The sequence below is a fragment of the Camelus bactrianus genome, chromosome 10, assembly GCF_048773025.1.
Source record: "Camelus bactrianus isolate YW-2024 breed Bactrian camel chromosome 10, ASM4877302v1, whole genome shotgun sequence".
NCBI classification, from domain to species: domain Eukaryota; kingdom Metazoa; phylum Chordata; class Mammalia; order Artiodactyla; family Camelidae; genus Camelus; species Camelus bactrianus.
Window position 1 is genome coordinate 58,413,740 of NC_133548.1, and position 25,178 is coordinate 58,438,917.

Here is a 25,178-nt window from a genome sequence, read left to right on the forward strand (position 1 = left end):
AAAAAAGATCTCATCTCATGGGTCCATTTGAGAATGACAGTATCTGAGGCCACGTTCATTGAAGAAAAAATGCCCTGCTTGATCCACACGGAGTGTCTGGGCATGTGGCAGGGAGAAGTGCCTGCCCTTCCCAACCTGGGATGAACCAGAGGCCTGGGGCCGGCTTGGGAGCAGCTGTGGAAGGAAAGCCGTGTGACCTCGCTGGAGAAGGTGGGGGGCACAGCCGTGGTGGGCTTCCTGGGCTATCGGGCCATCTGTCTCAGGGGGCTGGAGGTGGTGACGGGGGGAGCAGCACTGAAGTGTCCCAGAAAACATTTTTTCCAACCTCAGAATTGTGTGCCTGGCTTATCCTGTACAATAGAAATGCCAGCGGGCAGGCAAATACTTGCTTCTACCATGGTCCTTCCAGAATCTTTGTGAGTTGGAGCTGTAGGTGGGAGGACTTGGAGGCAGTCTCATGCTACAGGGGCAGATGTAGAGAGGTGGTGACTTGTCACAGGCCAGTGCTCAGCGTTCTGGGCTTGGGCCAGGAGGCTCAGGGGCCTGACTGGGCTGTGCCATTGCACTGAGTGCTCATACGCCTGTCACTTCACCTCTCTCTTCTGCCTCAGTGCTCCATCTGTCCGCAGGGACAATAATATCTGTTTGACCAACTTCGGTGGGCTGTTGTGAGGAGAGGAAGCGGGGGATGATTTTTAAATTATAAAGTGCTAAGCATGTGTCATGCTGGCCACAGTTCTTCCTCTCAGTCACAGAGCAGGTGCTGGGGGGTACGGGTGGGGAGCTGTATCTCCTGACCCACCATCCAGCCCTCTTCATCTTGTACAATGAATAGAAATGGTTAAAAACAAAACAAAAACCCTCCTTCAGTGCACAATTCTAATGCTAGGCTCAACAAGCCAAAATTTACTGTGAATTTCAAGTATTTGGATAAGGAGTGGGGAACAGAATGTCTTTGGTTGCTGGTGACATTTTGATCTATAGAATCCTCACAAGACTCCCAGCCTGGCTGCCTCACTGGCCTGGAGCTAAAATGCTGAAAAGGTCAGACGACAAAACAATGTGATACACGATCTCCTTTTCTTCTCTGTCCCCATCTCTTACACACACACATTTGACCTTTAAGCAACACCTCTCCGAGGTAAAAACTAAGGCAAGAATTATAAATAAATACCTTTGCTCAGTGCACTATTATTACTCTTTCATGTGAAACCCGGTTTTACGTAAGAGAATCTTTCCAGGGAGCAATTGATGAGTTACAGAGTAAACCCTCATTCATTCAGGTCACTTCAATCCTAATTTGGAATTGCTAAAAGGCTATGAGAGTTGTTCACCTGATAACCTAGAGTCCGAGTTCCTAGACATCTTTGGATTTAAGGACCTCCAGGACCCCTACCCACCCGGCACACCCTCCCCATGGCTGCTCCCTGGATCTTCTGTCACCAGGTACCACTACTAGTCTAGAATTTTCCACTGCCCATTTCAGCCCCCAACCATGGCCTCTCCTTCCACCTCCCTCACTTCTGCTATGCCTGTTCTTCGTCTCCAGTGAGACTTTTGGGCCCTTCACCATTTTCCCAGTCTCTCGGCCCCTCCCTTCAGGCTTTTCATGAAACCAGACCACTAACTATCCAGTCTGAACCAAGGGTGGTTACTTCAATCTCTCTGTTAATATCATCCGTCCATCCATCCATCTGTCCACCCATCCATCCATCTATCCATCCAAAAGCACCTACTGAGCACCATAAGCCGATATTGTAGTTGTTCAGTATATGTTTTAGGAAGGGGTGGATGCATGAAGGAGCTGGTGGAAATCTAGTGTGACTTTGCCTGCCAATTTGTTAAACTAATTAAAAGCCAATTAAGAACAGAAACAAAATTTCAAAGTGAAAATTTAAATAGCTTAGGTGAAAAAAAAAACAACTTTTCTCAATTCATCCATGTATATCCAAATACAGGTAATGGACTTTCACCATAATACCAATTTAAATGTTAATTATAATTACCTTACATTGTCATTAAAATACTCATATTAACAACAACAGTCACAAAAACAACCACTGAAAGAATGGCAGGTCCTGACCACCGCTGACATGCTGGACATGACGCTGAGTCCTTTACACACATTATCTCAGTTAATCTTCCCATGACCTTACGAAGTCTTTGCTATTTCAGAGAAGGAATCCTGAGCTACAGGATGTTAGATTATTTGCCCAGTGGTTATTTATTCTCTTACCGTTGGGAAGTGGTGGAGCTGGAATCTCAATCTGGCTCTGTCTGACTCTAGAAGTTGGTTTAGTTTTAATACCAACACGATTTTGTAAAAGACACAATGAAGTAGATGTTAAAGTTGGATGTCCTTCTCCAATGAGGAAGACAGTGACACTTGGTGAAGAAAACACTGAACCAGGAGCCAGGAAAACCGTGCTCTCTCTCTGTCTCTGAGTCGTGGGTGAATTCCCTTTCTTCTGGGCCTCAGCTCCTGCTCTGAGAGTGTCTAGGGAGAAGCAGGAGCTCCTTAAGGCAGGGCTGGAGCAGATACACTAGTGCTTACTCAGAGTAAGCCCGAAGTAGGGAGGCCTGACCATCCCTAGTAAGAGCGACATGTGGCAGGAACATCAGCACTTTTGAGTCCAGTTTGAGCTGACACACAGCAGACCGGCGGGGCGAGCGGGGCCAAGGTGGCCACTTCCAGGTCATGGGGCCAGAGCAGCAGCAGGAGCCACCCCCCCAACCCCAACCCCAGAGGGGCCCCGCTCAGACCCACTACTCAGGCCCAGGGCAGTTTCCTGATTTTAATGCAGGCAGCGCATCGCTGACCTCCCCTCCTGCCAGAAAGCTGCCCCTCACCAGGAGGCTCCTGCTTGTCTGTCCTCCACTACACTTCTGAACTCTTCACCCTGAAGCCCTGGCAGGGGCTCGGGAACATCTGATGCTTCCAGAACAGTGAAGAATTCCTGCAATGGAGAAAGAGGCGCCTCCCCAAGCCACAGTAGGAGCTGCCCAGACTTCTCCACCCTGGGGACCCTGCTGGGAAGTGGCCTTGGTGCTGCCAGGGAAGGCATTCTAAGGCCAGGGCTCACTTAAAGACACAAGGCTGATGCGTGGATGATAAATTTTTTCCCTCCAGCCCTCAGGCAAGAGGAAGCCCGAAAATGGCGACCTGTGCCTGGGAGCCCTAGGGAACTGTGCGTGAAGCTGCGATGAGCCCAAGCCACAGAGCCGGGTACCCGCCACCTCGGATGCAGCCCCCTCCCCGGGGTAGGGGTAAGAAGATTCCCAGGAGGCTGCTCTGCCCTCCCCACAGCGAGCTGACCAAAGGCCTATTGAGAGATGTGGTGGGAGCAGAACATTCCAGGGGCTGCAGACCTGGTTTCTTTGTTCCAGAGGTCAGGACCTGCCATTCTTTCAAACACCTGGGTCTGACCTTTTTCAGGCCTGAACAAACACAAGGGACCTGGGAAGAGCAGGTGAATTTGCTCAGCCTGCCTCCAAACAGAATGACTAAAATCTACCACTCATATTTCCATGGGAGCCCACTCTGTTCCCTCAACAAACAGCACACACAAGGCTCCCCCAGCAGCGTGCACAGCGAGAGCATCAGTTACACCCCGTGGAAAGCTTTATTTATTTTTTTCCTTCCAGGAATTAGAGCTGGCTGACAGAATCACGAAAGCTCTAGGGCTCTGTTTCTGTTTTGCACATCCCATTAAACTCTAGTCCTTTGAGATGCTCTCAGAGAGAGGTTCCATGGCTAAATCCTCTTGGGAATCCACTGAATGTTTATATAACATTGACCGTGTATGTTAAAGGCTCTGAAAAGTCTTGCATTAAGAAACCTATGTAACTCAGCATTTTCCAAACTTACTTGACTAGAGACCTTACCCTTCTGTGTCCCACTCTCTCTATTTATGACAGAGCACCCTTGGACAGACACAGCTCTCTGCAGAAAGAATTTTGTACCAAGTGGGGCCAGGTAGATTCTGGGCAAGGCCACCTCTTCCTGAGATTCATGCAACTGTCACTTCTGGCCAAGATCCTACAATAATGAATGTCATCTCCTCCAGATTTATTTCCCCCTCCCCCCGTCCATCCTCCATATCTTTCTAAACACAAATGTGTGCAGAGCACTTATTTTCTGGAAATCCTTACGGGGCTCCCACTGCCTTTCGGATTGTGTCCAAACTCCTTAGATAGCATTCCCCTGGGCCCCAACCTTAATGCTCAGCCCTGCACATGTCTCCCAAAAACCTCGGCTTCCCAAACACTATGGGCCATCGTATGGCTCTATGTCTTTGCTCAAGTGCCCAGAAGGCCTCCTTTTACCCTGGGCAACTCCTACTTAAACGGTAAGGCCCTGCTGAAATGTCACCTTTTCCAGGAAGGCCTCCTTGACCCGTGGCTTTTGCTGTCTTCAGGGTAGCAGTGTTAGGTAGTTTAGATAGAAACGAGCACGGGATAGGGGCAAAGGAACAATCCAGAACACAAGGAACCTGAGCTGTCAATCAACCAGAGCGCAGGGAACCTAAGTTGTCAACCAATCAACCAATCAATCAATCAATCACAAAACAAGGATACAAAAACAGGAAAAACAAAGAAACGGCGCCATTTTTCCCCTCTTGGCTTGGCCCACTCCCAATTCTCAGGAGTGTACCATCTTTCACTATTTTTTTTACTTCACTAACAAAAATTTTGCTTATATCACGCTTTTTGTCTCTCGTCAAAAATTCTTTTTTTTCAGGTGACTAAGAACCGAGGTGATTCTTAGTTCCCTTCTCCCGGTGACAGCAGTAACTCTTCTCTGGGCTGCCTTGCTCCTCTGGGCTGCCTTGCTCCTCTGGGCATACCCCTGTAATAGCATATATCACATTGCATCACAATTATTTATTGGTATTTCTGTTTTAATTATTAAAGAAATGTATTGGGCAGGGTATCTATCCTCTCTGTGCCAGGAACTCTCCTAAGTATGCTACAAAAATTCAATTCAGCAAACATTTCTAAGTGTCCACTATAAACAAGGGACTGTCTTATCTGCTAGATTACAAAGGCAAGTACAAGAATTTCACAAGTTGATGCGACACAAATAAAAAAGCAGTTGCCACATGCTGTGACAAGGGTAATAATAAAGGTATGTGCGAGGTATGCAGGAGGCCTCGGAGGGAGCAGGCAGCTCTGCTGGGTGGGGAGGCAGTGCGGGCTTCAGAGAGAGCAGGACTCAGAGATGCGGCCTGAAGGCAGAGCAGGGGTTCAGGGAGGGAGGGGGGCTCAGGCAGAGAGCACTGCACATGCGCGTGGAGTGAGGATGGGGGGCCTTCCTGGAGCTGCAGAGGGGTGAAGAAGGGGAGGAGTGCGGAGAGACGAGGCTGGGCGGATTCCAGGGGTCACCCCTTTACTCGCCTGTATAAAGCGCCTAGACAGCCTTGGGGGCAATGGGGACCCACTGAGGGGCTTCAGGCAGGAAAGCGGCCTGTGTTTTAGGACTTCCATTCTGCTGCAGAGTGGGTGATGGGATGGACAGCTGGGAGGACATGCTGGAGGCACGGAATCCCAGTGAGAGGCAATGGGGGACCTGGAGCGAGGCAACGGGGACCGCAAGGGAGAGGAGGGGGGTGATGACAGATGTGAAGGCAGAGTGTGGGGAGTGGGGGTTCTGGGCTGAGCAGCGCTGGCTCCATCACTTACTAAATGTGTGGCCCCGGCAAGTCATTTAATCTAAAATTCAGTCTTTGCTAAAAGGGTGGGATGATAATACCGTTCCTGCAGTCTGGTTGTGAGAATTAAATGAGATACTGTAGATAAAAAAGCCTGGCACATCGTAGGCACTGAGTCCATGGAGGTGACCATTCTGAAGGGCATGATTTAATCATGGGCCTGATGTGGAACCTGCAGGGGAAGGAGGAGCCTGGGACGGGGGCGGTGGCGCCCACTGCTTACCCAGGCGGGGGCACAGGGAGAGAAAAACTCACTCCGCCAGACAGGCTGGGCACGAGCTGGGTCTGAGGCACTGGGACGCCAATGAAGAGCAGTCTGTGTACGAGGTTCGGCAGAGAGGAATGCGGAGTTGAGGGAACTTCAGGTCATGGGGCTGGGTGAGGGTCTCAGGCAGAGCACGTGCACCGAGCAGGGAGCAGGGCCAAGCACAGACCCACGGGACACACCTGCGTCCAGGGAACAGGGAGGGGCAGAGGAAGAGAGTCCAGTGAAGGAAAGTGAGCAGGGGGACCGGCCAGGTGGAAGGTGGGCCAGCAGAGCCGCACGACGGGCTGGGGTCAGGGGTGTCAGGTGCAGCTGGGATGTCAACTGAAACAGGGATCTTGAAGTGGTATGGGGGCATGCGTCCAGAAGATCATTCGTGAACTTCGCCAGCCCACTTTCAGTGGAGTGGTGGGGAGGAACCATTCTGCAGGTGGCTAAAGAAGAGGCTTGGCTATGAAATAGGGGTAGGATGACAGCCATTGGTGGATGTGGGACTGAAGGATGGATTCATTTTTGATAGGAGGTGTGCAAAGGAGACAGAGGAGCCAGTATGGAGAAGAGATGCAAAGAGTACTGATGGAGGCTTGAGGTCCCAGGGAGATGGGAGGAGGTGGGAGCCGGAGTCCATTTAGAATGAGAAGAGGTCACTTTGGGATGTCACAGTCTAGTTGTGGGACAGATATGAAGCCCTCACACCACAGCTCTGCCACAGATACGCAGGGGCAGGGGTTGGGAAGGGATTCACAAGGATGACAGAGGAACTACTCTTGTAGGTGAACAAACTAGAAACCATGGATTGGAGAAAGAAATATTGCTCCTGAAAAAGAGAAATCCCTTAGGTGAAATGAGGCATAATGGTTATTTTCAAAGGGCCGTTCTGTGGGCAGGGACTTAAGGTAGACATGTGGCTTTAAGGGGAAGAGCAGAGCCAATAGGTGGAAGTCAGGACAGAGATTTCAGAGACGTATTAAGCAGAAGATTTCAAACACTGGCTAGAAACAGGCTGCCAGTGGAAGGGACTCTGTGGTCCCCGGAGCTCCACTTGGCACTGAAGTTGCGGAAGGGATTCCAGCCACAGCTGGGGGTGGCGAGGGGACCTCTGAGGCCTCTCCCTTCCCAGGTCCCACACTGGGACATCCCCCCGGTGTGCCGGGCCCAGCAGCCAGACTGGCGGGCTCCTGCCGCTGTCATTCTGGCCTAATGGGGGAAACTCCCATGAAGCAATAAGACAGTCACAGGAAGCAGCAACTTTCCTAAGCCAAAGTACCAGAATAATGTGGCCATTTCTCGGTCACTGCTCTGACGGCAACCCTAGGCCAGACAGAAAACACTCCAGGAACAGTTTGGATTTCCTCCTCAATTTCCCTGTTTGTCTGAGTTCCTGGGCAAACACACAAATGGCGCCAGAAATCCCAGTGCTGGGAAGAGGATGGTGGCTGGTCTGCTGACCCCTTGACCCCTCAAAGGTCAGAGGCCAGTACTGAGACTTTCCTCCAGGGCACAGCAGCTCACTCTTCAATATTCTGCTCTGAAAGCCTGCACACTTTTCCCAGTCACCAACGCACTGGCTGACTTGGGGCGTCAGCATTCACGGCGGCTCTCATTTGCCTACAGGTGGTACGTTTTATTTATTATGAGGTCACTGATGTCCTCCATGAAGCAACTCTGACTAGTGTGGCCCACTGTGATCTCTCTATGCGTGGACTCCTGTAATATTTGTACCATACGGTCTGTCACACAATCATACCTCAAAACTGCCCCTCCCATGGAACTGGCGAAATTCCTGGACTTACCACAGTCTGAGGTGGAAGATAATAAGGCTGGAGGACCCAGTCTGTGTTTGTGGGCTTTCGGGACTCAAGTGAGTCAAAGTCAGGGAGGCGAAGAAGGGAAAGTCTGAGCCAGGTTAGGGGACTAGCTGGATCAAAGCAGGCACCGGGCAGGGTCCTTGAGGGCAGGGGACATGTCTCACTCACCACGTGGGGCACGACAGCTGAAGAAGGCGCTTTCACTGACCCCTCTTTCCGTCCGCCACTCTGGACAAATCCGCTTCAGACACCCAAGTTAGAAGACCAAACAAACCTTCTGCCGTATGCCCAGGGCCCTGTGCTTGCCCGGCCCCGCCAGCCAGCGCTGGTGAACAAATGAAAGCAGGACTACTGAATGCACGCCCCCGCGCAGGCCCTCCACAGGGGTGCCGGGCGCACACAGCCCACGTTGACACCGCCAGTCCACTGGGCGCCCCCCTCCTCTCCCAGAAGCCACGGCAGGAAAGCATCTTTGTATCACAACAGCTCAGGCCCTTTCCTCTATCCTAAGGATTCAAGTTAAGATAAATGAGGCCGCAAGCAGGGAGGGCCTTGCCAGCCAGTCTGGGAGAGCAGGCAGCAGAGGCTACAGTAAACCACCTCCGATTTTGGAGTCAGATGGGTTTGGGGCAAGTTCAGACTCTTCCAATTTCTAGCTGGGTGGCTTTGGACAAGTTACTTAGTCTTTGTGAGCCTTAGTTTCTCTGTCCCTAAGGGTTGTTGTGATAACTGAACATAAAGCACCCAGTATAGAGTAGGTGCTCCATAAAAGTGAGTTGCTAGCTCTTTCCTGGAAAGAAAGCCATGAATTTTACTGTTTTTTTTTTTGGTGGGGGAGGGGGGGTAATTAGATAGATTGATTGATTGGTTGATTGATTTTAATGGAGGTACTGGGGATTGAATCTAGGGCCTCGTGCATGCTAAGCACGTGCTCTACCATTGGCCGTGACTTTTAAATCTAACTAAATGCCCCAGACCTTTGACTACCATATTCTCCATCAGCCTTGATTGACAGTTCAGGCAGGCCTGTTAACTAGGCAGACGTTAAATCTACACAAAGTCAGCAGTAATTATTTAATTTATTGTATTTTTCCCAGTCGATCAGAAGTTCCATGAGAGCAAAGTCTATTTCTGACTTATTCCTATGTTCAATAAATATCTTATCCAGTGAATGAATTAACATAAGGGTGAATATATGAATAAATAAACGATTAAATGCTACCCTGAACTATTTCTGATTATTTTACGTGTCCATATTACAATCTCAAGGGAGAACTAAACTCTTTGAGACAAATCTTTGTATTGGCCACACTCTGGGGCACAGAGAAAGCACATAATACATACAGGCTGAATGGAAACTTGGAAGAGATTTCATGAGCTGTGTGAATGAGAGTAAACAAGTGGATAAGTTCCCTTTAACTTCCCACTGCTTTTATCATGGTCTGATCACAGCAATAGAATTTTCTCTTTGGGTCTCAGTTTCCCCATCTATACAGTGATGGCGTTGGAGCAAATGAACAGGTAGTTTTTCCCTCAAGTGTTCTAAGTTGTAAGATTACAGTCCTAGGGAGGGCCAGGTGAGAAAATAAAGACAGACTGAACTGCGGAAGGCATTCCTAAATTCCAGTGTGTAGGAAAACACTGAGCAGTGACTGTCGCAGCTGAGAAAGACTCAGAATGTGAACGTTCCCTTGAAACATTACAATCAGGACTTAGAGCTAACAGTTACGCTCTTTACAATCTCTCAGAATTAGAACAAAATCTTGAAACTTTCTTTGTAGTCTGGATGCCATAAGCTTAGGGGATTTTTCCTTTGTTTATATTGTTTTTAAAAACCAGCAGAAGAAGCTTGGAGTCAAAGAGCCTCGGTTTTTCCCCCTGGGGGTTGACTGCACTGGCTAGGTTTGCAGTTTGTGGAGAAGCCTGCAGGGGGCACCCAGCTCTGGTGAATGATGGGGCAGCTGGACACTGGCCATTAGGTAGTTAAGAAGGAAAAAAACCAAGAAGTGCCATCCAGCTGACCCAGATACTGGGGAATTGTCCCACCAGAAAAACATAAATGGTAATTATGCTATGAGATAGAGAGGTGTTAGCTAACACTGGTGGTAATCACTGTAATATAGTAATGTGTCAAATCAATATGTTGTACACCTTAAACTTACACGATGTTATATGTCAATTATATTAATAAAAAAATACAAAAATAAGATGCTTCTCTCGCTGAGCACAGTTAGAGAGTTTTGAAAATGGGGGTTGGTGGCTGGTCCCTCCATAGCCTCCTAGAACAAGCTGGCGAGAGAAGACATGAGTGTGTTAAGCAGAACAGTTTCCACAAGGCCTTCCTCCCATTTGTCCTCCCTGCCTACTGCATCAAGAACGTGTCTGTCTTTTCTTTCATATAGAAGAAAAGAAATAGAGAGTATCCAAGTTAGAGGGTGGGTTCTGGAGTTAGACCACCTGGGCTCACAGCTTGGCTCCACCATTTGCTAAAGGTGTGACCTTGGACCAGATCCCTAGCCTCTCCGTGCCTCAGTATCCTCACCTGTAAACTGTTCATTATTCAGTAAGTGTTTATTGAGAATCCACACTGCACTGGGCATTGTTCTGAGTGCTGGAGATACTGAACAGAAGAGACAAAGATCTCTGCCTGGAACTTATATTTTAGTAGGACAGAACAAAGATTGTATCTACTTAATGGGATTATTGTATTACATGAATTGATAGATGTGAATTACTTTATTGTCCACAGGAGCCTAGGTTAGCCCAGCACTCAATTCACCAGAGGATGAAGGCTGGGATGCCCGCTTGCTTCTTTCTTTAGCAAGGTTTTGTTTTGTTTTCCACAAAGAACTGTCTCTGGGAAAGAATTGCTGCCTAGCTCATTATTTTAAAAATCCGTGATTTTTTTCTAATTCCACAAGAAAGGCCTGCACACAAATAATCCAACATTATAGAAATGATTGGCTTGGAAAACAAAAATCCTGGCAATCTCATGCCTATTAATTGTAATCACTGTTAATGGCAATGGAGTATATAACCCAGATTTTTTTTTTTCATTACATAACTCATCTTGACAGAATGAATTGCTTTTAGGAATTTTTTCCCCAATTTTACTAAAAAAACAGTGTGGTTGAGCCAAATAAAATGAATGCAGTAGAGTAATAAGAGACTGCGTAATATGTGTATGAATGAGGGAGACTCGGAGAAAGAAAGAGAGAAAATGAGAGTAAATGCACCGTGGGACTGCCTGGAATGGCTACATCCTCTCTGGCATGGAATGACGAGGCTTGGATTTGGGGGCTCCAGTCTTATCCTTTCTTTCCCTTGAGAAATACTCTTTTTCATCAAAAGCAGCTCAGAAAATTCTTTCCTGATAAAACATCTTGGTGTCCTAGTTCTTTTTGGATCATCAACAATAGGAATGGAGGGTCTCTGGAATGCCCGCAGGCAGTGACTTTAAAGGATTCTAGGTTTTCCAACGGTGTCCCGCCCTAGGAACACCCTAGTGCACTAGGCTAGCTTTCCATGACTCTGTTCTTCATTTTTGGAAGTTTTATTTGGTTCTTTTCAAATCTGCCTGTAATTTTTCTTTTTCACAGTGTTGGGTACTTTCCTTGTTCCTTCATTCTTGTAAAAAATACCTCTTTAATACATCTAAGTATAACTGCCTTATAGCTTCTCTCAGAATATTTCTTTTCCTGGGGGTTCTAACACTTCTAGTAGTTGTGTATCTGATTTTCCCACATTGTGGATTGTTTCCGTGTGGCTTACTGTGAATCATGAATTTATTTTCTTTGGGGAATTGTTTTTCCCTTCAAGGAATTCCACACGGCACAGGTTGTGGGAGTGTCCCTGCAAAGAAGTTTTAATTCTCCTCTGCCAGGTTCTCCAGCCCTATCACAGGTAGGGGATAATTTTACACTCATTTCCTAAGTTGTGAATTTCTGCATCATATGTATATTATAATTGTGGACTCTAAGTCCACAGGTAATAAAGGCTTAGTGTTTGATTTCTTCCAAGAGATATTTCCCCCTCCAACAAGCTTCTTGGAGCTTCCCTGGGCTGGTGATCAGAGCCTATTTCTTCTTCATGGAGGGTCCAGCCAGTCGAGACTCCCAGTTTTCTGCAGGATTCTCAGTTCCAATGTTCTGCCTTGGAAAGGCCTCAATACTTGATCCTGCCCGGGTTTGAAACCATTTCCAAGTCTGAGTGATAAGAAGATGGCCATGAATATGGAAGGGCACTCAAGGCTGGGGAAAGGCTCTGCAGCTCTAACACAAATGACCTGTGGAAGGAGCAGCAGGAAGGCCAGCGCAGCTGCAGCTGAGGGAGCAAGGGAGAGGGTGTGAGGAGACGAAGTTATCAAAGGCTTCCTTCCAGCTCTAAGAGCAAAATACAGAAGGTGCTATATGCATGGCCTCTGAATAAGTCGGTATCAGTGGGTTGATCCTAGGGCAATTCAGTAATTTTCTATCCTGGGACAAGTTTCTGGTTCTCATTTCTGTACTGAGAAATGTATCACATGGAAAGATGTTCAGTTATGCAAGGGGATGCTCCTCTCAGAATGATGGGTCTGTAAGGCCCAAATAACACTCAGCTGAAACAACTACAGAAGATATGGGATCTCACCCCCACGTGTACACACAGATACTCACAATGCCCCTCCAGCTTGCAGGCAGAGTTAAACAGAATAGGTGTAGGGGGCAGAGACCAAGCACTGACTAACTGCACATACCAGGAATCTGAGAATGGAGATGGATCACACCCAGTGCTTCCAGAGCTGTTCTTTTTACTTCTTAAGATTAGCACCAGGGTCAGAAGAATTGGGGAAGAGAAGGAAAGTATTATTGGAATAGTGGGGATGGGTGAGTGGGGGGACTATGGAGGGAAGAGACGGATGTACTGATGGATAATTTAACTGAATGCATGAACAGGGGACAGCACTAAAGCACTGCCTAAAGGACACTGACTTTAGAAATTGCCTAAATTGTTATCAATAATGATAATAGTAAACATCAAGTGTTTACTACTACCCAGGTATAAAATGTTAAGCATTTCACACAGACTGTCTCATTTATTCAGCAGAAGCATTCCATAAGCTTAATCTTAAAAATGCACCTAGGAAATGAGGACACCAAGGCACAGATAAATTAAGCAGCTTGTTAATAAGTGGCCGGTGAGAGGTTCAAACTCAGGCAGTGCCCCTCTAGAGTTTGTGCTTTTAATGATCATCGTTAATGGGTGGGGTCTAAATAGGGTCCTCTTTCTTAAGAGATATACTTTATAAGCTTCTTAACTCATCCCTTGAAATAAAGCTAATAATAGTACCTACCTCAGAGGGCTGCTGTAAGAGTTAAATGAATTAATATTCTATGAAGTGCTTGCATCAGAGTCTGTGCATAGTAAGCAGTAAGTAAAAAAGAGTTGTTATTATTATTAATCCACTGAGGGAAACTGAGGCAGGGGAAACACTTCCATTCCTTCCTCTCCTCTGCCATAACCTGAAATTCTCAAGTCTGGGCATAATTTTGTTCCTATTCTGATACCAGGTGATACAATCTGCCTTTTGGGGGAAAATGAAGCGGAAACAGCCAGCTGGAGTCACTGACTCCATCTCCGCAGGCAGTGAACTTCCTCCATGACGTTTTCGCTTCTCAGTTATTCAGTCTGCCTGGTCATGATGGAAGCCAGTAGGTCCTGCAAAACTGGGTGCTGGTCTGCATTTTGCTACAGTCTTCCAGCCCTTCCTGTGACCCAGGACGCACTCCTTGTGGGCATGAGAGTCTGCTGTTTTGCAATATCGGTTCCTTTTCTGATGGGAACGTGGCAAAGTTGGATTGTCAACAATTAGCCACATCAGGCTGAGACCAGAAAACTGTCCTGTTTCTCCAGGGGCCAGACAAGCTAGAATGGGTCCCAACGTTCCTTCCTCTGAGCTTCCTCAGATGTCATCAAATTCATAACCTTCAATCCATTCTAACTGATAGCTCATCTAGTGAAGGCTTTCAATTCCTCAACCAAACAACCATCTCCCATCCTCACCATTTATGGTGGGTCCAACATGGGTAAAATCATGCTCCCTGCTCCCCAGGAACTAAGAGTCTGGTAGAGTTGTTACAGAGTCACAGGACCTGAGGAAGGAATATCTTCAGAGTTCATCTAGTCTGGCCCAGGGTTCAAAACCCCTCTGCAACATTCCAGGCACATCTTTGCCCAACCTCTGCTCTGACGGAGAAAAGTTAAAGACAAAAAAACATGAAAGAAAAGCTCTAGATGATTACAGAAGAGATGTCATGATGTAGTGCATAATTAACTAGCAAATGAATTACATGGCCAAGAAGTTACGCTATGATTAAAAACCGGGAAAGAGTTTCAGGCCAGGCTGGTCAAAGCAGACTTCCCCAGGGAGGGCAGAATTTGAGTTGGGGCATGGCTATGACTTCCGTTCTAATCTTCTCCCACATCCTGTTAATTTCAATACTTCTGTTGCTCAAGAATCTACCATGGCTCCCTATTCTCTCTGCATCAAGTCCCAAATAAGGTTTTGTGCGGATTGGTGGTTTTCAAACATCTTTGACAGAAGAATTTATTAATTAATGAAATCTTGAGCAGAAACCTGATACAGAAAGCAATTAAAATCAATGACGTTTTTATTCAAGTGGATTAAATCTCGTGTATTTGGTGGGAAGCTTTCATTTCTAGCACCCTGATGCACCTCTGTAAATGCCTGGGGTTTGGGGGAGCTTGATTTAAAACCACTGGATTAGATGGCTGAAGCCCTTTCCACTTTGAGTTCTAGTAATTACGAGCTTCTGCCTGGAGGCCTATCACAGCCTGATCTATTCTTACTTCACTTTATTTTGAACCAATAAACGTTCACCGCTAGTGGTGCCAGTCTTCCAGAGTCTTCTGTACACTCCTTGCCCTTCCTGGGTCCTTGATTTTCTCATGCTGTATCATCTGTGGGGAACACACTCCTTCTCCCGCTGCTTACTCACAGTTGGCTCCAAATCTGTAAAATTTCCATCTCCTCCTCATCAGTCATCCCTGATTGCTCCTTTCTCTGAATTCCCCTTGAGCTGAAGGTCAACGCCAAACAGTTGAGTACTTAACTCTTCCCTAATTATTTCCTGTTCAAAAGGTTGTCTTTTTGGAAGGTCTGTAAGATTCATGAGGACACAGCACGTCTTTTATTTCTTTTGAATCTCACTGCTGGGCTTCGTAGAGTGGCCGGGCATGTGGTCATTACTCAAAAGCCCTGGAAAAGCATGACTAGACACGTTATTCGTTTGTGCTTCACTTAGCTTTCTCGGAGCCTCTAGGACAAGTTTCCTCACTTTAGCGGCGAAAATAAAGCTCATTTCCCAGGAGTGCTTGAGGCAGTACCTGCTGCTCCTGTCTCTGCCAGAAAAACACACTCTCTCACAAGAAGAGTTTGATAAGCCAAATTCCGAAAAAACAGACATATTTGTTGGGAGGGTGACTTTCTGTATTTCCACAGGAAGCTCTTTGTAAGAAATCCCCTGAACAAGACACTCACAGCTGTCTCTACTTTACCAGTGCATCTGCCATCTCCCTCTTCCAAGCTCGTTAGCCGTCACGAAGTCGAGGCTTGCAGCTGGGGAATCAGGCTGGGGCTCGCCCTGGTTGGTCGAGTAAGATGGGCCCAATTCCTCCCCAGGACGGTCTCCTGGGCTGGGGCACCCAGATGTGTGAGTGCCTTCCCCACAGGTGGAAATGCAATCATTCAGTCCTGAAAGCAGCTCAAGTTCCTCCAGGGCACAGGGGGTTCCAGCAGAAGCAGCAGGCACGGCCCAGCCTGGGAGGTTTTCAGGCTGGAAGGTTTTTAGAGTGGCAGGTGTAATGTCAAGACGGACTGCCTGGGAGGGGGAGCCCAGAGAATGTGCTGGGCCTTTCTTCAGGCAGGGCCCTGGCGGGAAGATGTGTGGGAAACGTCTGTGTATTGGCCCTTAACCCTCACCTCAGGCTCCATTCTGACTTTGAAAGTGGGGGGAACTGGGCCGCTCAAAACAGGCCTCTTCGGGGGTGCAGCCCACCAGGGTTTCTCAAATCACAATCTCTGTACAGCTCTATCAGAAGCATCAGGAAAGCTTCAAAACCACAGATGCCCCGGGCTCAGCCCAGGCCCACTCTGGCCCCAGAGCCTAGAGTCTCTGTTCTTGATAACTCCCTGGGTGATTCTGAGGCCAAGCCTGGTTTGGGTCAGTACTCACGTGCCTACATTTATCTGACCCACTGCTTTGTTCCAGAGTGGGTAGGGGTGGGCGTAGGGGTGGAGTGTATCCACAGGAGCATATTCCTGCCTGCTTCTGTAACTCAGAAGAAGCAGCTGCTGTTCCACATGCACCAAACAGACAGGCTGGGTGTAGCTCTGGAATATCCTCAACGCCGAGAGAGAGGAGTCTTCAGCCTTCGGGTTCCTCTGGGCTCTGAGTTGCCACTGAGCTGTGGGAGTTGCAGAGGGACCAGCAAGTGTGGGTGCTCATGGAGTGGCAGATCCAGGATGGCTACAGCATGGACACGTGATGCCGCATCTCATTCCTCTGCTCAGGGCAGACATTGCTAATCAACCGCAACATCGATTCCTGCTGAGTCCAGAGACCTTAGAAGCCTAGCAGTCAGAGCTGGTAGAAGGAATGAAACCTCTTCCCCTCCTGGCCATTCCTACCAACACTATCTTAGTCTAATTCTAAATTTTGTCAAGCACTTTAACTTGCAGTTATTCCCAGGGCATGGCTCTGAAAAGGATGGTAAGCCGTGGTTTCTCCTCACTCTACTCTTTATCCCGAGGTGAACCCCAGGGCACCCTTGATCTGATATACCATCTATCAGCTAGACCCTCCCGACTTCATATTTCCACCCTAGGATTCTGCTTAAAGAGACTCAGAGACGAAGAAAGCTTAGAAGTCAGGCCTAAACTCGAGTAGGTAGATAAAAATGTCTTTGAATGAACAGCTCCTGGAGAACAGGACCGTTTATTTCTCTGGGGATTGCCAGCTACGCCTGGCACAGCAGCTCGTATACAGCAGGTACTCAATAACTGACCATTAATTATACATGATACATTTTCCCGTTTATACATGTAACGATGTTACTCTTTCTCTGCCCTTCTTCATCTCCAGAGCACAGCCTCCTGTACTGCTGGCTGCCCCATTCCTTGCCCCTCCCAGGCTGGATGGGGTGTGGCCGTCTGTTACTTTGGTGGCTCCCCAATGAACCACGCCTCCTAGTGTTTAGACTCTTGTGTTATCTTCTCCGTTGGACTCTGGTATGGATCCATGATTTGCTTTAACCAGCAGAATGTAATAAAAGTCATACTGTGCCAGTCTCACTATGGTGTGAACCTCAGGTATTTGGGGTAGGATGGCGTGTGTGTGTGTGTGTGTGTGTGTGTGTGTGTGTATGAGAGAGAGAGAGAGGGACAGACAGACAGACAGAAAGAGATAAACAGAAAGCCAGAGATAGAAAGATGGAAAGACTCAAAAAGAAAGAAATTTTCCTGCAGCTTAAAAGCAAATGATTTTTTTTAACAGTCAGGTTTAAAAAAAATTACCATCTCCCTTTTTCTTTATCACTCTTATCTCAGGAGCTTATTAGCAATCTCTATACTTAGAGTTTGGGGAGCGAGAGAAAGGAGGTGGTTTCCTTTCACGGGCCGCCTAAAGGCTGCCACCGCTGCTGACGTCAAATTTCTGTCCAGCCCAGGCCAAACATCAGACAGAACTGGGGCTCCAGGTGCAAACATAAAACGGACCACTCCCACCCATTCTGCGGTCAGTAACAGAAATGAAACATATAAATGGGAACCACGGGGAACACCTGTCTCTCAGGTGCAGCACTCCAGGCCCCCCCCGCATGGCGGGGAAGAGCAGGAAGCAGGGAACGACTGTTCTTCGTCCAGGAACATCAGGCTGTGTCTCACTGTTACTGCTGTAAGCCACAGACTCACATGAGGAGTCCTTCTGCCCTGGTGGTCCTCCCTGGTGGCCAAACTCCAGGGCAGTAACTGAGCCATCTTGGCATGACTTTTTTCATGCCTCCCAAAATCTTAAGATATACCTAATTAGCAGGTAGGGGCAGGAAGGTGGGGCTTTTGTTTGCAGGATATTTGGTGTGAGGCAAGGATGGTAAAGGCAGGAGTCAAGGCTTCCCAGGGTTCTTTCTTAAAATACAATGCATTTGGCTTCAGCATTGATGACTCACCCCAGGCCAGGCATTCCATCCTGGGGCTACTATATTCCCAAGAGTGCCAGGGAGACCGCTCATTTCCCACCTACAGGATCCACAGGAACATCTGCTCTGGCTTAGTAGAAAGCTCAAACCACCAACTGTCAACCCATCATCTGTCCCACTCAAGGACACATCCTTCCTGGCTGACGCACACTCCTGCCCAGGGGTTCACCGTGGACTGCGCGAGCGTTGTCTGTGAGCCTGTGAACTGATTTTTAATGATAATTTGAAGGGCCTCTTACCTCCTAGTTTATTTAACCTTCTCACACGAACAGCAAGACTTCTCCATGGGGAATCATGGAAGGACTACTGACTCACTAGATAAGCAATGAGCCCTGGAAACAGGAAGCAAAAATCTGGCTCTCAAAGCCAAAGTCAATCCCTTGTCTTGTCATCCACAGGTAATTGTAGCAAGCAGCCCGGCCTTGGAGTCAGCGGACGCAGGGGCCACTTGCAGTCCTGCCAGATACTGTGTGACCTGAGACAGGTTCCTTGGCTTCTCGGGACCTCAGATTCCTCTTCTGTAAAATGGGAGTGATAAAACCTATCCCGCCAGCCACGCAGGATCTCAAGAAGTCTGCAGAGAATACCGGGGTAAGGAGGCAGCTTAAAGTGCAGCCTTCTCACAGAGAGGCCGGTGCACCGCGGGAGAGCTCAATCTGCCCTGAGCTGAAAGCGTCCTCCTTCAGCATTCCACCAGCTGGCTCTTCCCCAGGTGGTGAGTGTACAGAGACAAGGCCAGTCCTCTCCTGGAAGAACAGCTTGCAGATTTCTGCAGGGAGGACCGCACCCCCGAAATGGACAGAACAGTCCCTAAGTCTCCTCCCCACCAGGCCGTGCCTTTGGTTCCTGTCACTGTCCTGGTTACTGTTCTCCAGAGGCACATTAGGTGATTTGTGACCCTCAAAGTGTCTTGTCTGGAACTAACTGTAGTGTTCAGGATGATCTAAAAGGGGGAGAATGAAGTGGGGCACTCGGTTCTCTTGTTCTGGATGATACACCTCTGTTCCCGTAGCTGACCCCTGAATTAGCTGTTTTGGGGGTCACAGCTCAAGAGCAGAACTTCCTTCATAATCTCGGCTTCAAACCCCTAATGTTCTGATGACCTCTTTTCTTTGTAGCTTATTCCATCTGGTACCCAATTCAATAACTGTTAGTCCTCATCAGGACCTACTGTCCACCGATCATACCACTGTCCCTTACCCTCCTCTCTGCAGTGTCCACAAATGGCCTTCTTACCCAGCCCACACCTTGTGGCACATCGTTATAACCATCCCCTCGAACACACTCTCAGTTTCTTTCTCCCTCTTTTTCTCTCTTGCCTGGCAAAATCCCAACCCTGTTTAAATCTTTCTCTCTGTCTCTTTCTGCCCTGCAGTGGGAAGGGGAAAATCACAGAAAAGGGTTAACTGACCTAAATTTATAACCAGTAACCTCAAGGAGCCCATGGAGACGTCCAGAAACCATCCTCTAGGTCCCTAGTTTGGACCCGCCAGGTCATACCTCCTGCACCTTAAACCTCCACCACTTCTGTCCCCATCCTCACTCTCAGCAGACGACCTTGTCATCCAACAGCCAGCCACCTGCCGGCATCTGTGCCCAGTGCCCCCCTCCCCTCTGTGAGGATGGGCTCTGTGCTGCCCTCTAAGACCCACCCCCCAGGTGTGCACGAGACTCTTGTCCTACTGCCTTCTCAGCACATCTGCCCCCGCACCCCACACTCCATCACCAAGTTCACCTTTTCTGTAGGGTCATTCCCATCCCACAGAACTTCAGTATTACTTTCTCTCACCTTAAACAATGGAAACAAAAATCACAACAATAAAATGCTTTCTTCTTATCCCCAAGGAAGGAGACTTTAAAGTCCAGTAACCTGCCCAAGGCCACAGCCCTGCAAGTGGTGCGGTGGGTTTACCGCCCCCGCCGCAAAGCCCACCCCGATGAGACTTCCTGGGCTGCCAAGGCCAGAGCAGCTATCTCTCTAGCCCACCGCTCCTGGTCAAGGGGCTGAACAGACGAGGAAGGATTTTGCCAAGGAAGTCCAGCCTGGCTCTGCCATACCAGGGCAGTCTAGAGATAGTGAGACAGGCCGAAGGTTTTCAAGTGAGAAAGGGACCTGCTGAGCTGCTGAGACCATCCTGACCGACTTGCCTGTCAGACTAAGTGTGTGCAGGTGGGGGCTGTTTCCAGAACTTTATCCCAGCAGCATGCCAGCCACAGCAGGGGAGCAGGTGGCAAGGATGGCAGATCGATGGGAAGGGCCGGGGGGCAGGAGCTGTCAGTACGGAGCACCCCCCGTGCAGAGATGACACCTCGTCAGTCTCGCAGCCCAGCCCATGTGGCCTGCTGCAATGGCTCATTAACACTGCCTGGTCCTCAGAGCTGGAAAATGACAACTGACGTGGCCAGCTGCCTTCCAAGGCCATTTCGTCAGCAGGGCACACACTTCTTTCCCCAACTGCTAACATCATCCCTATTCGTGCCAGGAACCCAGAACAGCTCAGCCAAGGGGGTTTTCCTCCTGGGACATCAGATACTTAACAACCTCCAGATCACAGACCTTCAGCCGTCACCCTCTCCCCTCCCTTCTCTGCTCCCAAAGATTCTCCCAGAGAACGAGCCCATTTGGCTTGGAGACTTCCGAGTACATGGGGTCAAGTTGGAATTTTCGGACCACCCTGAAAAGCATGCATCTCTGCCAACCCCAGTGCTGGCTTAGTCATTCCATCACTTAACAGCCCCCTTTCACAAGGGACAGATGGACCCACTTACTTGTCAGTCACGGCCTGCATGAACTCGTCTAGCAGGTCGTCGTACTCCTGCCCGCGTACGCGCCGGTGCTTCAGGCCGATGTACAGAGGGTCCCTGAGCAGCTCCTGCAACAGACAGCATCCTTCTCGTCCAGTGCCCTGGGTTAGTGGGAAGGAGGGGGTGGGAGTGGGAGAGGGAGGAGGATGCTGGCTGTCCCCCACCTTGGCCCCCCAGGTGTCGCCTCTGGAAGGGTTTGGAGGCTAAGCCACTGACACAGGGTGGACCCCCAGGGGCCCACACTTTAGGAACCAAGGATGCTTTGAACAAGCAAGACTCTCTGACAGTCTTCCAACCTCTGGCTGCAGCTCTGGGATCATTTCAGAGTTTCTCAACAATGATACTATGGACAATTTGGCCCGAACAATTCTTTGACATGAGGGCTGACCTGCATGTTGTAGGATATTTAGCAGATGTCTCTGGTCCCTTCCCACTAGAAATCAGTAGCATCCCCAGCTGTGACAATACAAATGTCTGCAGACAATAAAAATGTCTTCCTGGGGGGCAAAATTGCCACCCTCCCCATTGAGAGTCACCACAAGCAACATCTGGTTTGATGGGTCTTGTCCAAAGCCACTGATCTGGACTCAAATTAGAAAGCCCTCCCTCCGTCCCTCCCTTCATTCCATGAAATCTTACTGAATACCTACCAAGTGCCTGGCACCGCTAAGCCCTGGGGAGACAGGGATAGAACGATACGACCAGAAATTTCCACTCAAGAACGATATCCATTGTCATGTCGGCTTGTGTTAGGTGACCCTGCATTCCGTCCCTTGGCAGCTCTCACACACTATCTGGTCATCCTCTGTGTCTGCACTGGTCTGATGGCCACCCCTGCCTCTTCTGTACCCCTGCACAGAATCCATGGGCTTATTTGTGCACGACACATTTACTGACCCTCTGTGCCTGCTGCCGCTGGGCCTTGAAGGGGATCTGCAGGTGAGACGCGGCTGCCGCCTTCAAGGTGCTCACAGTCTAATGCAGGTGGCTGATGAGTGAGCAAGCTCTACTCCAAGGCAGGGTGACACTGCTTTGGCACAAAGTGTGGCACATGGCAGCACAGAGGAGTGAAGCAGTTCCCACCAGAGGACGGGTGGGGATGGGGTCGTGGGAAAAATGAGCAGCCATTAAAAGACAGCAGACTTTACAGGTGGGCTGGGCCCTCCGGGCTGAGAAGTCAGCACGAAGAAAGGTTGGGGTCTGAAGGCAGAAGGAGGGAAAAGCTCTAGGTCCATATTGTCTTGATGGCACTGTAGGAGGTGGTGGGGCGAAGGTATAGGGACAGAAAAGACCAGGAAATATCTGCCTTCCCAGCCCCTCACCTCCAATCCTGGTGCACATAATCAGAGGCGAGTTTAGGGCTTTTGCCAAGGAACCACAGGTCTACTTCTCTTCTCAATCTCTTCGCCTCTTGGGTTATGCATCCTTGAGATTGTTTAGGACTCCGCCCTGACAGCTGTGTGTGTGTGTGTGTGTGTGTGTGAGAACAAAGGATGAGAGTGGGACATATATGGTGCCTGCCCTTCCACGGGCCACCTTCAAAGTGACCATCTAAAGGTCACTTAAAGGCAGCAAACATCCAGCCAAGGAGGAACAAGAAAGTAAAAAATGTTATAATGACTGGATGGACAAGTAGGCAGTCATTGAAACTGGTGGTTTTTAAGACTATGCAGCCACCTGGACAAACATGTGTGAGATTATTCAAAATGACAAAAGAACAGGATAAAAAATTGCACAGATACAATTTCAACTGCCTGAAACACACACACAGTCTGGAATGGCATACACAAAAATGATAAAAAAAAATAGTATAACTCTTGGCATTTACAGAAAATACTCACTTTTTTAGTTCTTATAGAGATTAACAGGTCCATGGTAAGTTATCATTTGTAATGTTTCCAAGTCCCAGATTGGTTCAGTGGGGCATTAGGCAGCCAGGAGTGGATTTCTCAGGGCTACATATGTGGCTTCTGGGGCAAGTCAAATTCTCTAGTGGTACTGAAGAAATTTAGGATTTTCCAAAAATTTCTCAGTATATCTTCATTTAAGATGAAAGGTCAATCACAATGAGGTACTACTGAGATACAAAGGTGACTACACAAAGCTTTTTTAAAAAGTCCTGATGTTTTATTTTTATAATAAAGTGCTTTATACCTGAAATACTTCATAACTGAGCACACCAAAAGACTGAGAAGAAAGTTTCTCTATGGAGATGACATGAAAATATAGCTGCTTCCATTTGTACCAAATTTTCAAGTAATTTACTCCTGAATCAAAAGCAGTTTGAGCCATCCGTCTGTCTTACACATCCTCATGCCCATTTTACAGATGAGGAAGGTGGAGTTCAAGGGTTTAAATAAAGTACCCAAGCTCTTTATAGCCAGAAAGTAGCTAAGCCGAAACTGAGCCCTGCTTTGACTGGGCGTCATGACAGCACCCTTTCCGCCCCATCATTTGACATCACGGGGACCAAGGATTGTGGGGGCAGCTCCTGATCCCCTATCTGCTCCTCCCAGAAGAGTTCAGTAGAGGCTGGAAGGTCCCCTATCATTCTGCAGATCAGGCTGGGGAGCACTGACTGCCTGGGGAATGAAGTCTGGGGAAAGACTGTGCCCACATTTCTTTGGCAGGAGGGAAATGCCTTTTCAAAAACAGCAGAGGGTGGAACTCCCACATTATCTTGGCCTGACGTGGAACAAGAAATCCACATTCTGCCCTGGGTCCCTCTGAGTGATCAGTGAGAAGAATGACGACCAGCGAGGTGTGGGACTATGAACCGGCCTGGACCCTCCCCATGCAGCCTTTCTCTGTCCTGGACTTCCTCCCATAAATGTTAAGAAGAGACGTTTTCAGAAGGAGGCTGAGCACCGCAGTGGGAGGGGAACTACCGGGCCTGGAGGCCCCCGTTGGGATGCTTTCCCCGAGCACACTTAGGATGGCCGGTCTGGCTTTAGATTGGAAGGGGCTCTGAGCTTGGAATCAAACACACCTGGGATTGAATTCAGGCTCTGTGGCTTTGGGTGCTTGTCCCCCCTTCATTTTACTTCTCTGTGCAGAGGGGATATGATGATCTCCATTGCACAATGCAAGCTCTCTGAGGAAAGGCTCCTTCTTCATCTGCATGCACCCAGGGATTTTTACAGTGCTGGCACATGGCAGGCCCTTAAAAAGTGTTTATTAATGTGAGTTGTATGAATTCTAGGACCGGGCTAAGGATATGTTAAACTAAGAACTAGGAAGGTCTTAGAAATCACTTGGTTCGGCTTCCTCCAAATGAGTTTTAGAGGCTCAGAAAGGTTCAATGAACTGCTTGAGGTCACAAAATGGATTTGGTGGAATCAACAGGGTGGAAATGCCGGCTTCTAGAGCAGAGGTCTTCCCAGCTGGGACCAGCTTCCTTAGCTCCGAGCCAGCTGCTTCCCCTCTGCTTGGTAGTTACCAAGTTCCCTTTGGAACTAAGTCAGTCTATAACTTTAGGTTAAGGCCTCTGCCCAAAGCAGGTGAACCAGAACTTTCTCCCCTGTTGTGGGAGTTGAGTATGCCCCCTGTGGCTGTCTGCCTGGCTCTGTCTTCCTAAGGTTTTTCTTGGAGACTAAATGTCATGGAAAACAAAATAGCCACCTCCTCTTCACCTGCCACATCCCTGAGCATGGGGTTCAGGCTGGGAGAGAGATAACCTCTTAGTCTGGAAAAATATTTATCTTGCATAGCAACGGGCACTTGAGGATGTTACTCAGAGAGCATCTGGGGGTCTGGAGAGGTCATGGGACTGGGTCCACGCCGTGGACACAGTGCACGCCCCGCCCCCACCCCGGGGGGCAGTTATGCCCATCACTTATTTCTCTGGATGCTCAGTTAAGCCCAAGGGTAAACTACAAAGAGCTAGGAAGGGCCTCTCGTTGGTCACATGTACACAGAGAGGCAGTGCCTGATGGCACCGCGTGGTGAACGCTGGCTGTTTATTAGCTGCAAGGAGGACCATCTTGCCAGGTGGAAGGAGCCCTTTGATGCCCAGCTCTGTGGGTGATCCCACGCTGCCTCAGTGATCCAGGCTCTGTTGATAATCTATCCCCATGTTTGTCTCCTAAGCAGACGTGACTCCTCTCCATCCTCTCTGAGTCAGTCCCTCAGAGATTCTCATAGCATCTCCTTGTGAGGAAAATCCATCAAGGCTCAAGACTCCGCAGGAGGAGAGCTCTAGGCTCAGAGGCCATTTTACAGTCAACCCCTGGGGTTGCCCTGCAGAAGCCTTAGCACAGAGTGGGACAAGCACTGGGCTCGGACTCTAACCTGGGGGTAGCCGTTTCTGCTCCGAGGCCCCTTTTCCCTGTGAAA

General features: G+C 48.7%; 2 protein-coding genes across 6 annotated transcripts in view; one reads left to right on the plus strand and one right to left on the minus strand.

Annotated features, from left to right (window-relative positions):
* Positions 1-19,248, plus strand: part of CCDC81 (coiled-coil domain containing 81) — a 104,749-nt gene extending 85,501 nt beyond the window's left edge. The window contains exon 18 of the mRNA XM_045509045.2: positions 18,437-19,248. Coding sequence (XP_045365001.1) covers positions 18,437-18,440 — 4 coding nt within the window. The 3' untranslated portion in view covers positions 18,441-19,248. The remainder of the gene's footprint in view (positions 1-18,436) is intronic.
* Positions 1-25,178, minus strand: part of ME3 (malic enzyme 3) — a 378,039-nt gene that overhangs the window by 20,345 nt on the left and 332,516 nt on the right. For 4 of the 5 annotated variants that reach the window (XM_045509048.2, XM_045509046.2, XM_045509047.2 and 1 more), the window contains one exon: positions 20,808-20,944. In XM_045509048.2, the coding sequence (XP_045365004.1) occupies positions 20,808-20,944 (137 nt within the window). The remainder of the gene's footprint in view (positions 1-20,807; positions 20,945-25,178) is intronic. The other variant, XM_010973388.3, reaches the window with a different exon arrangement.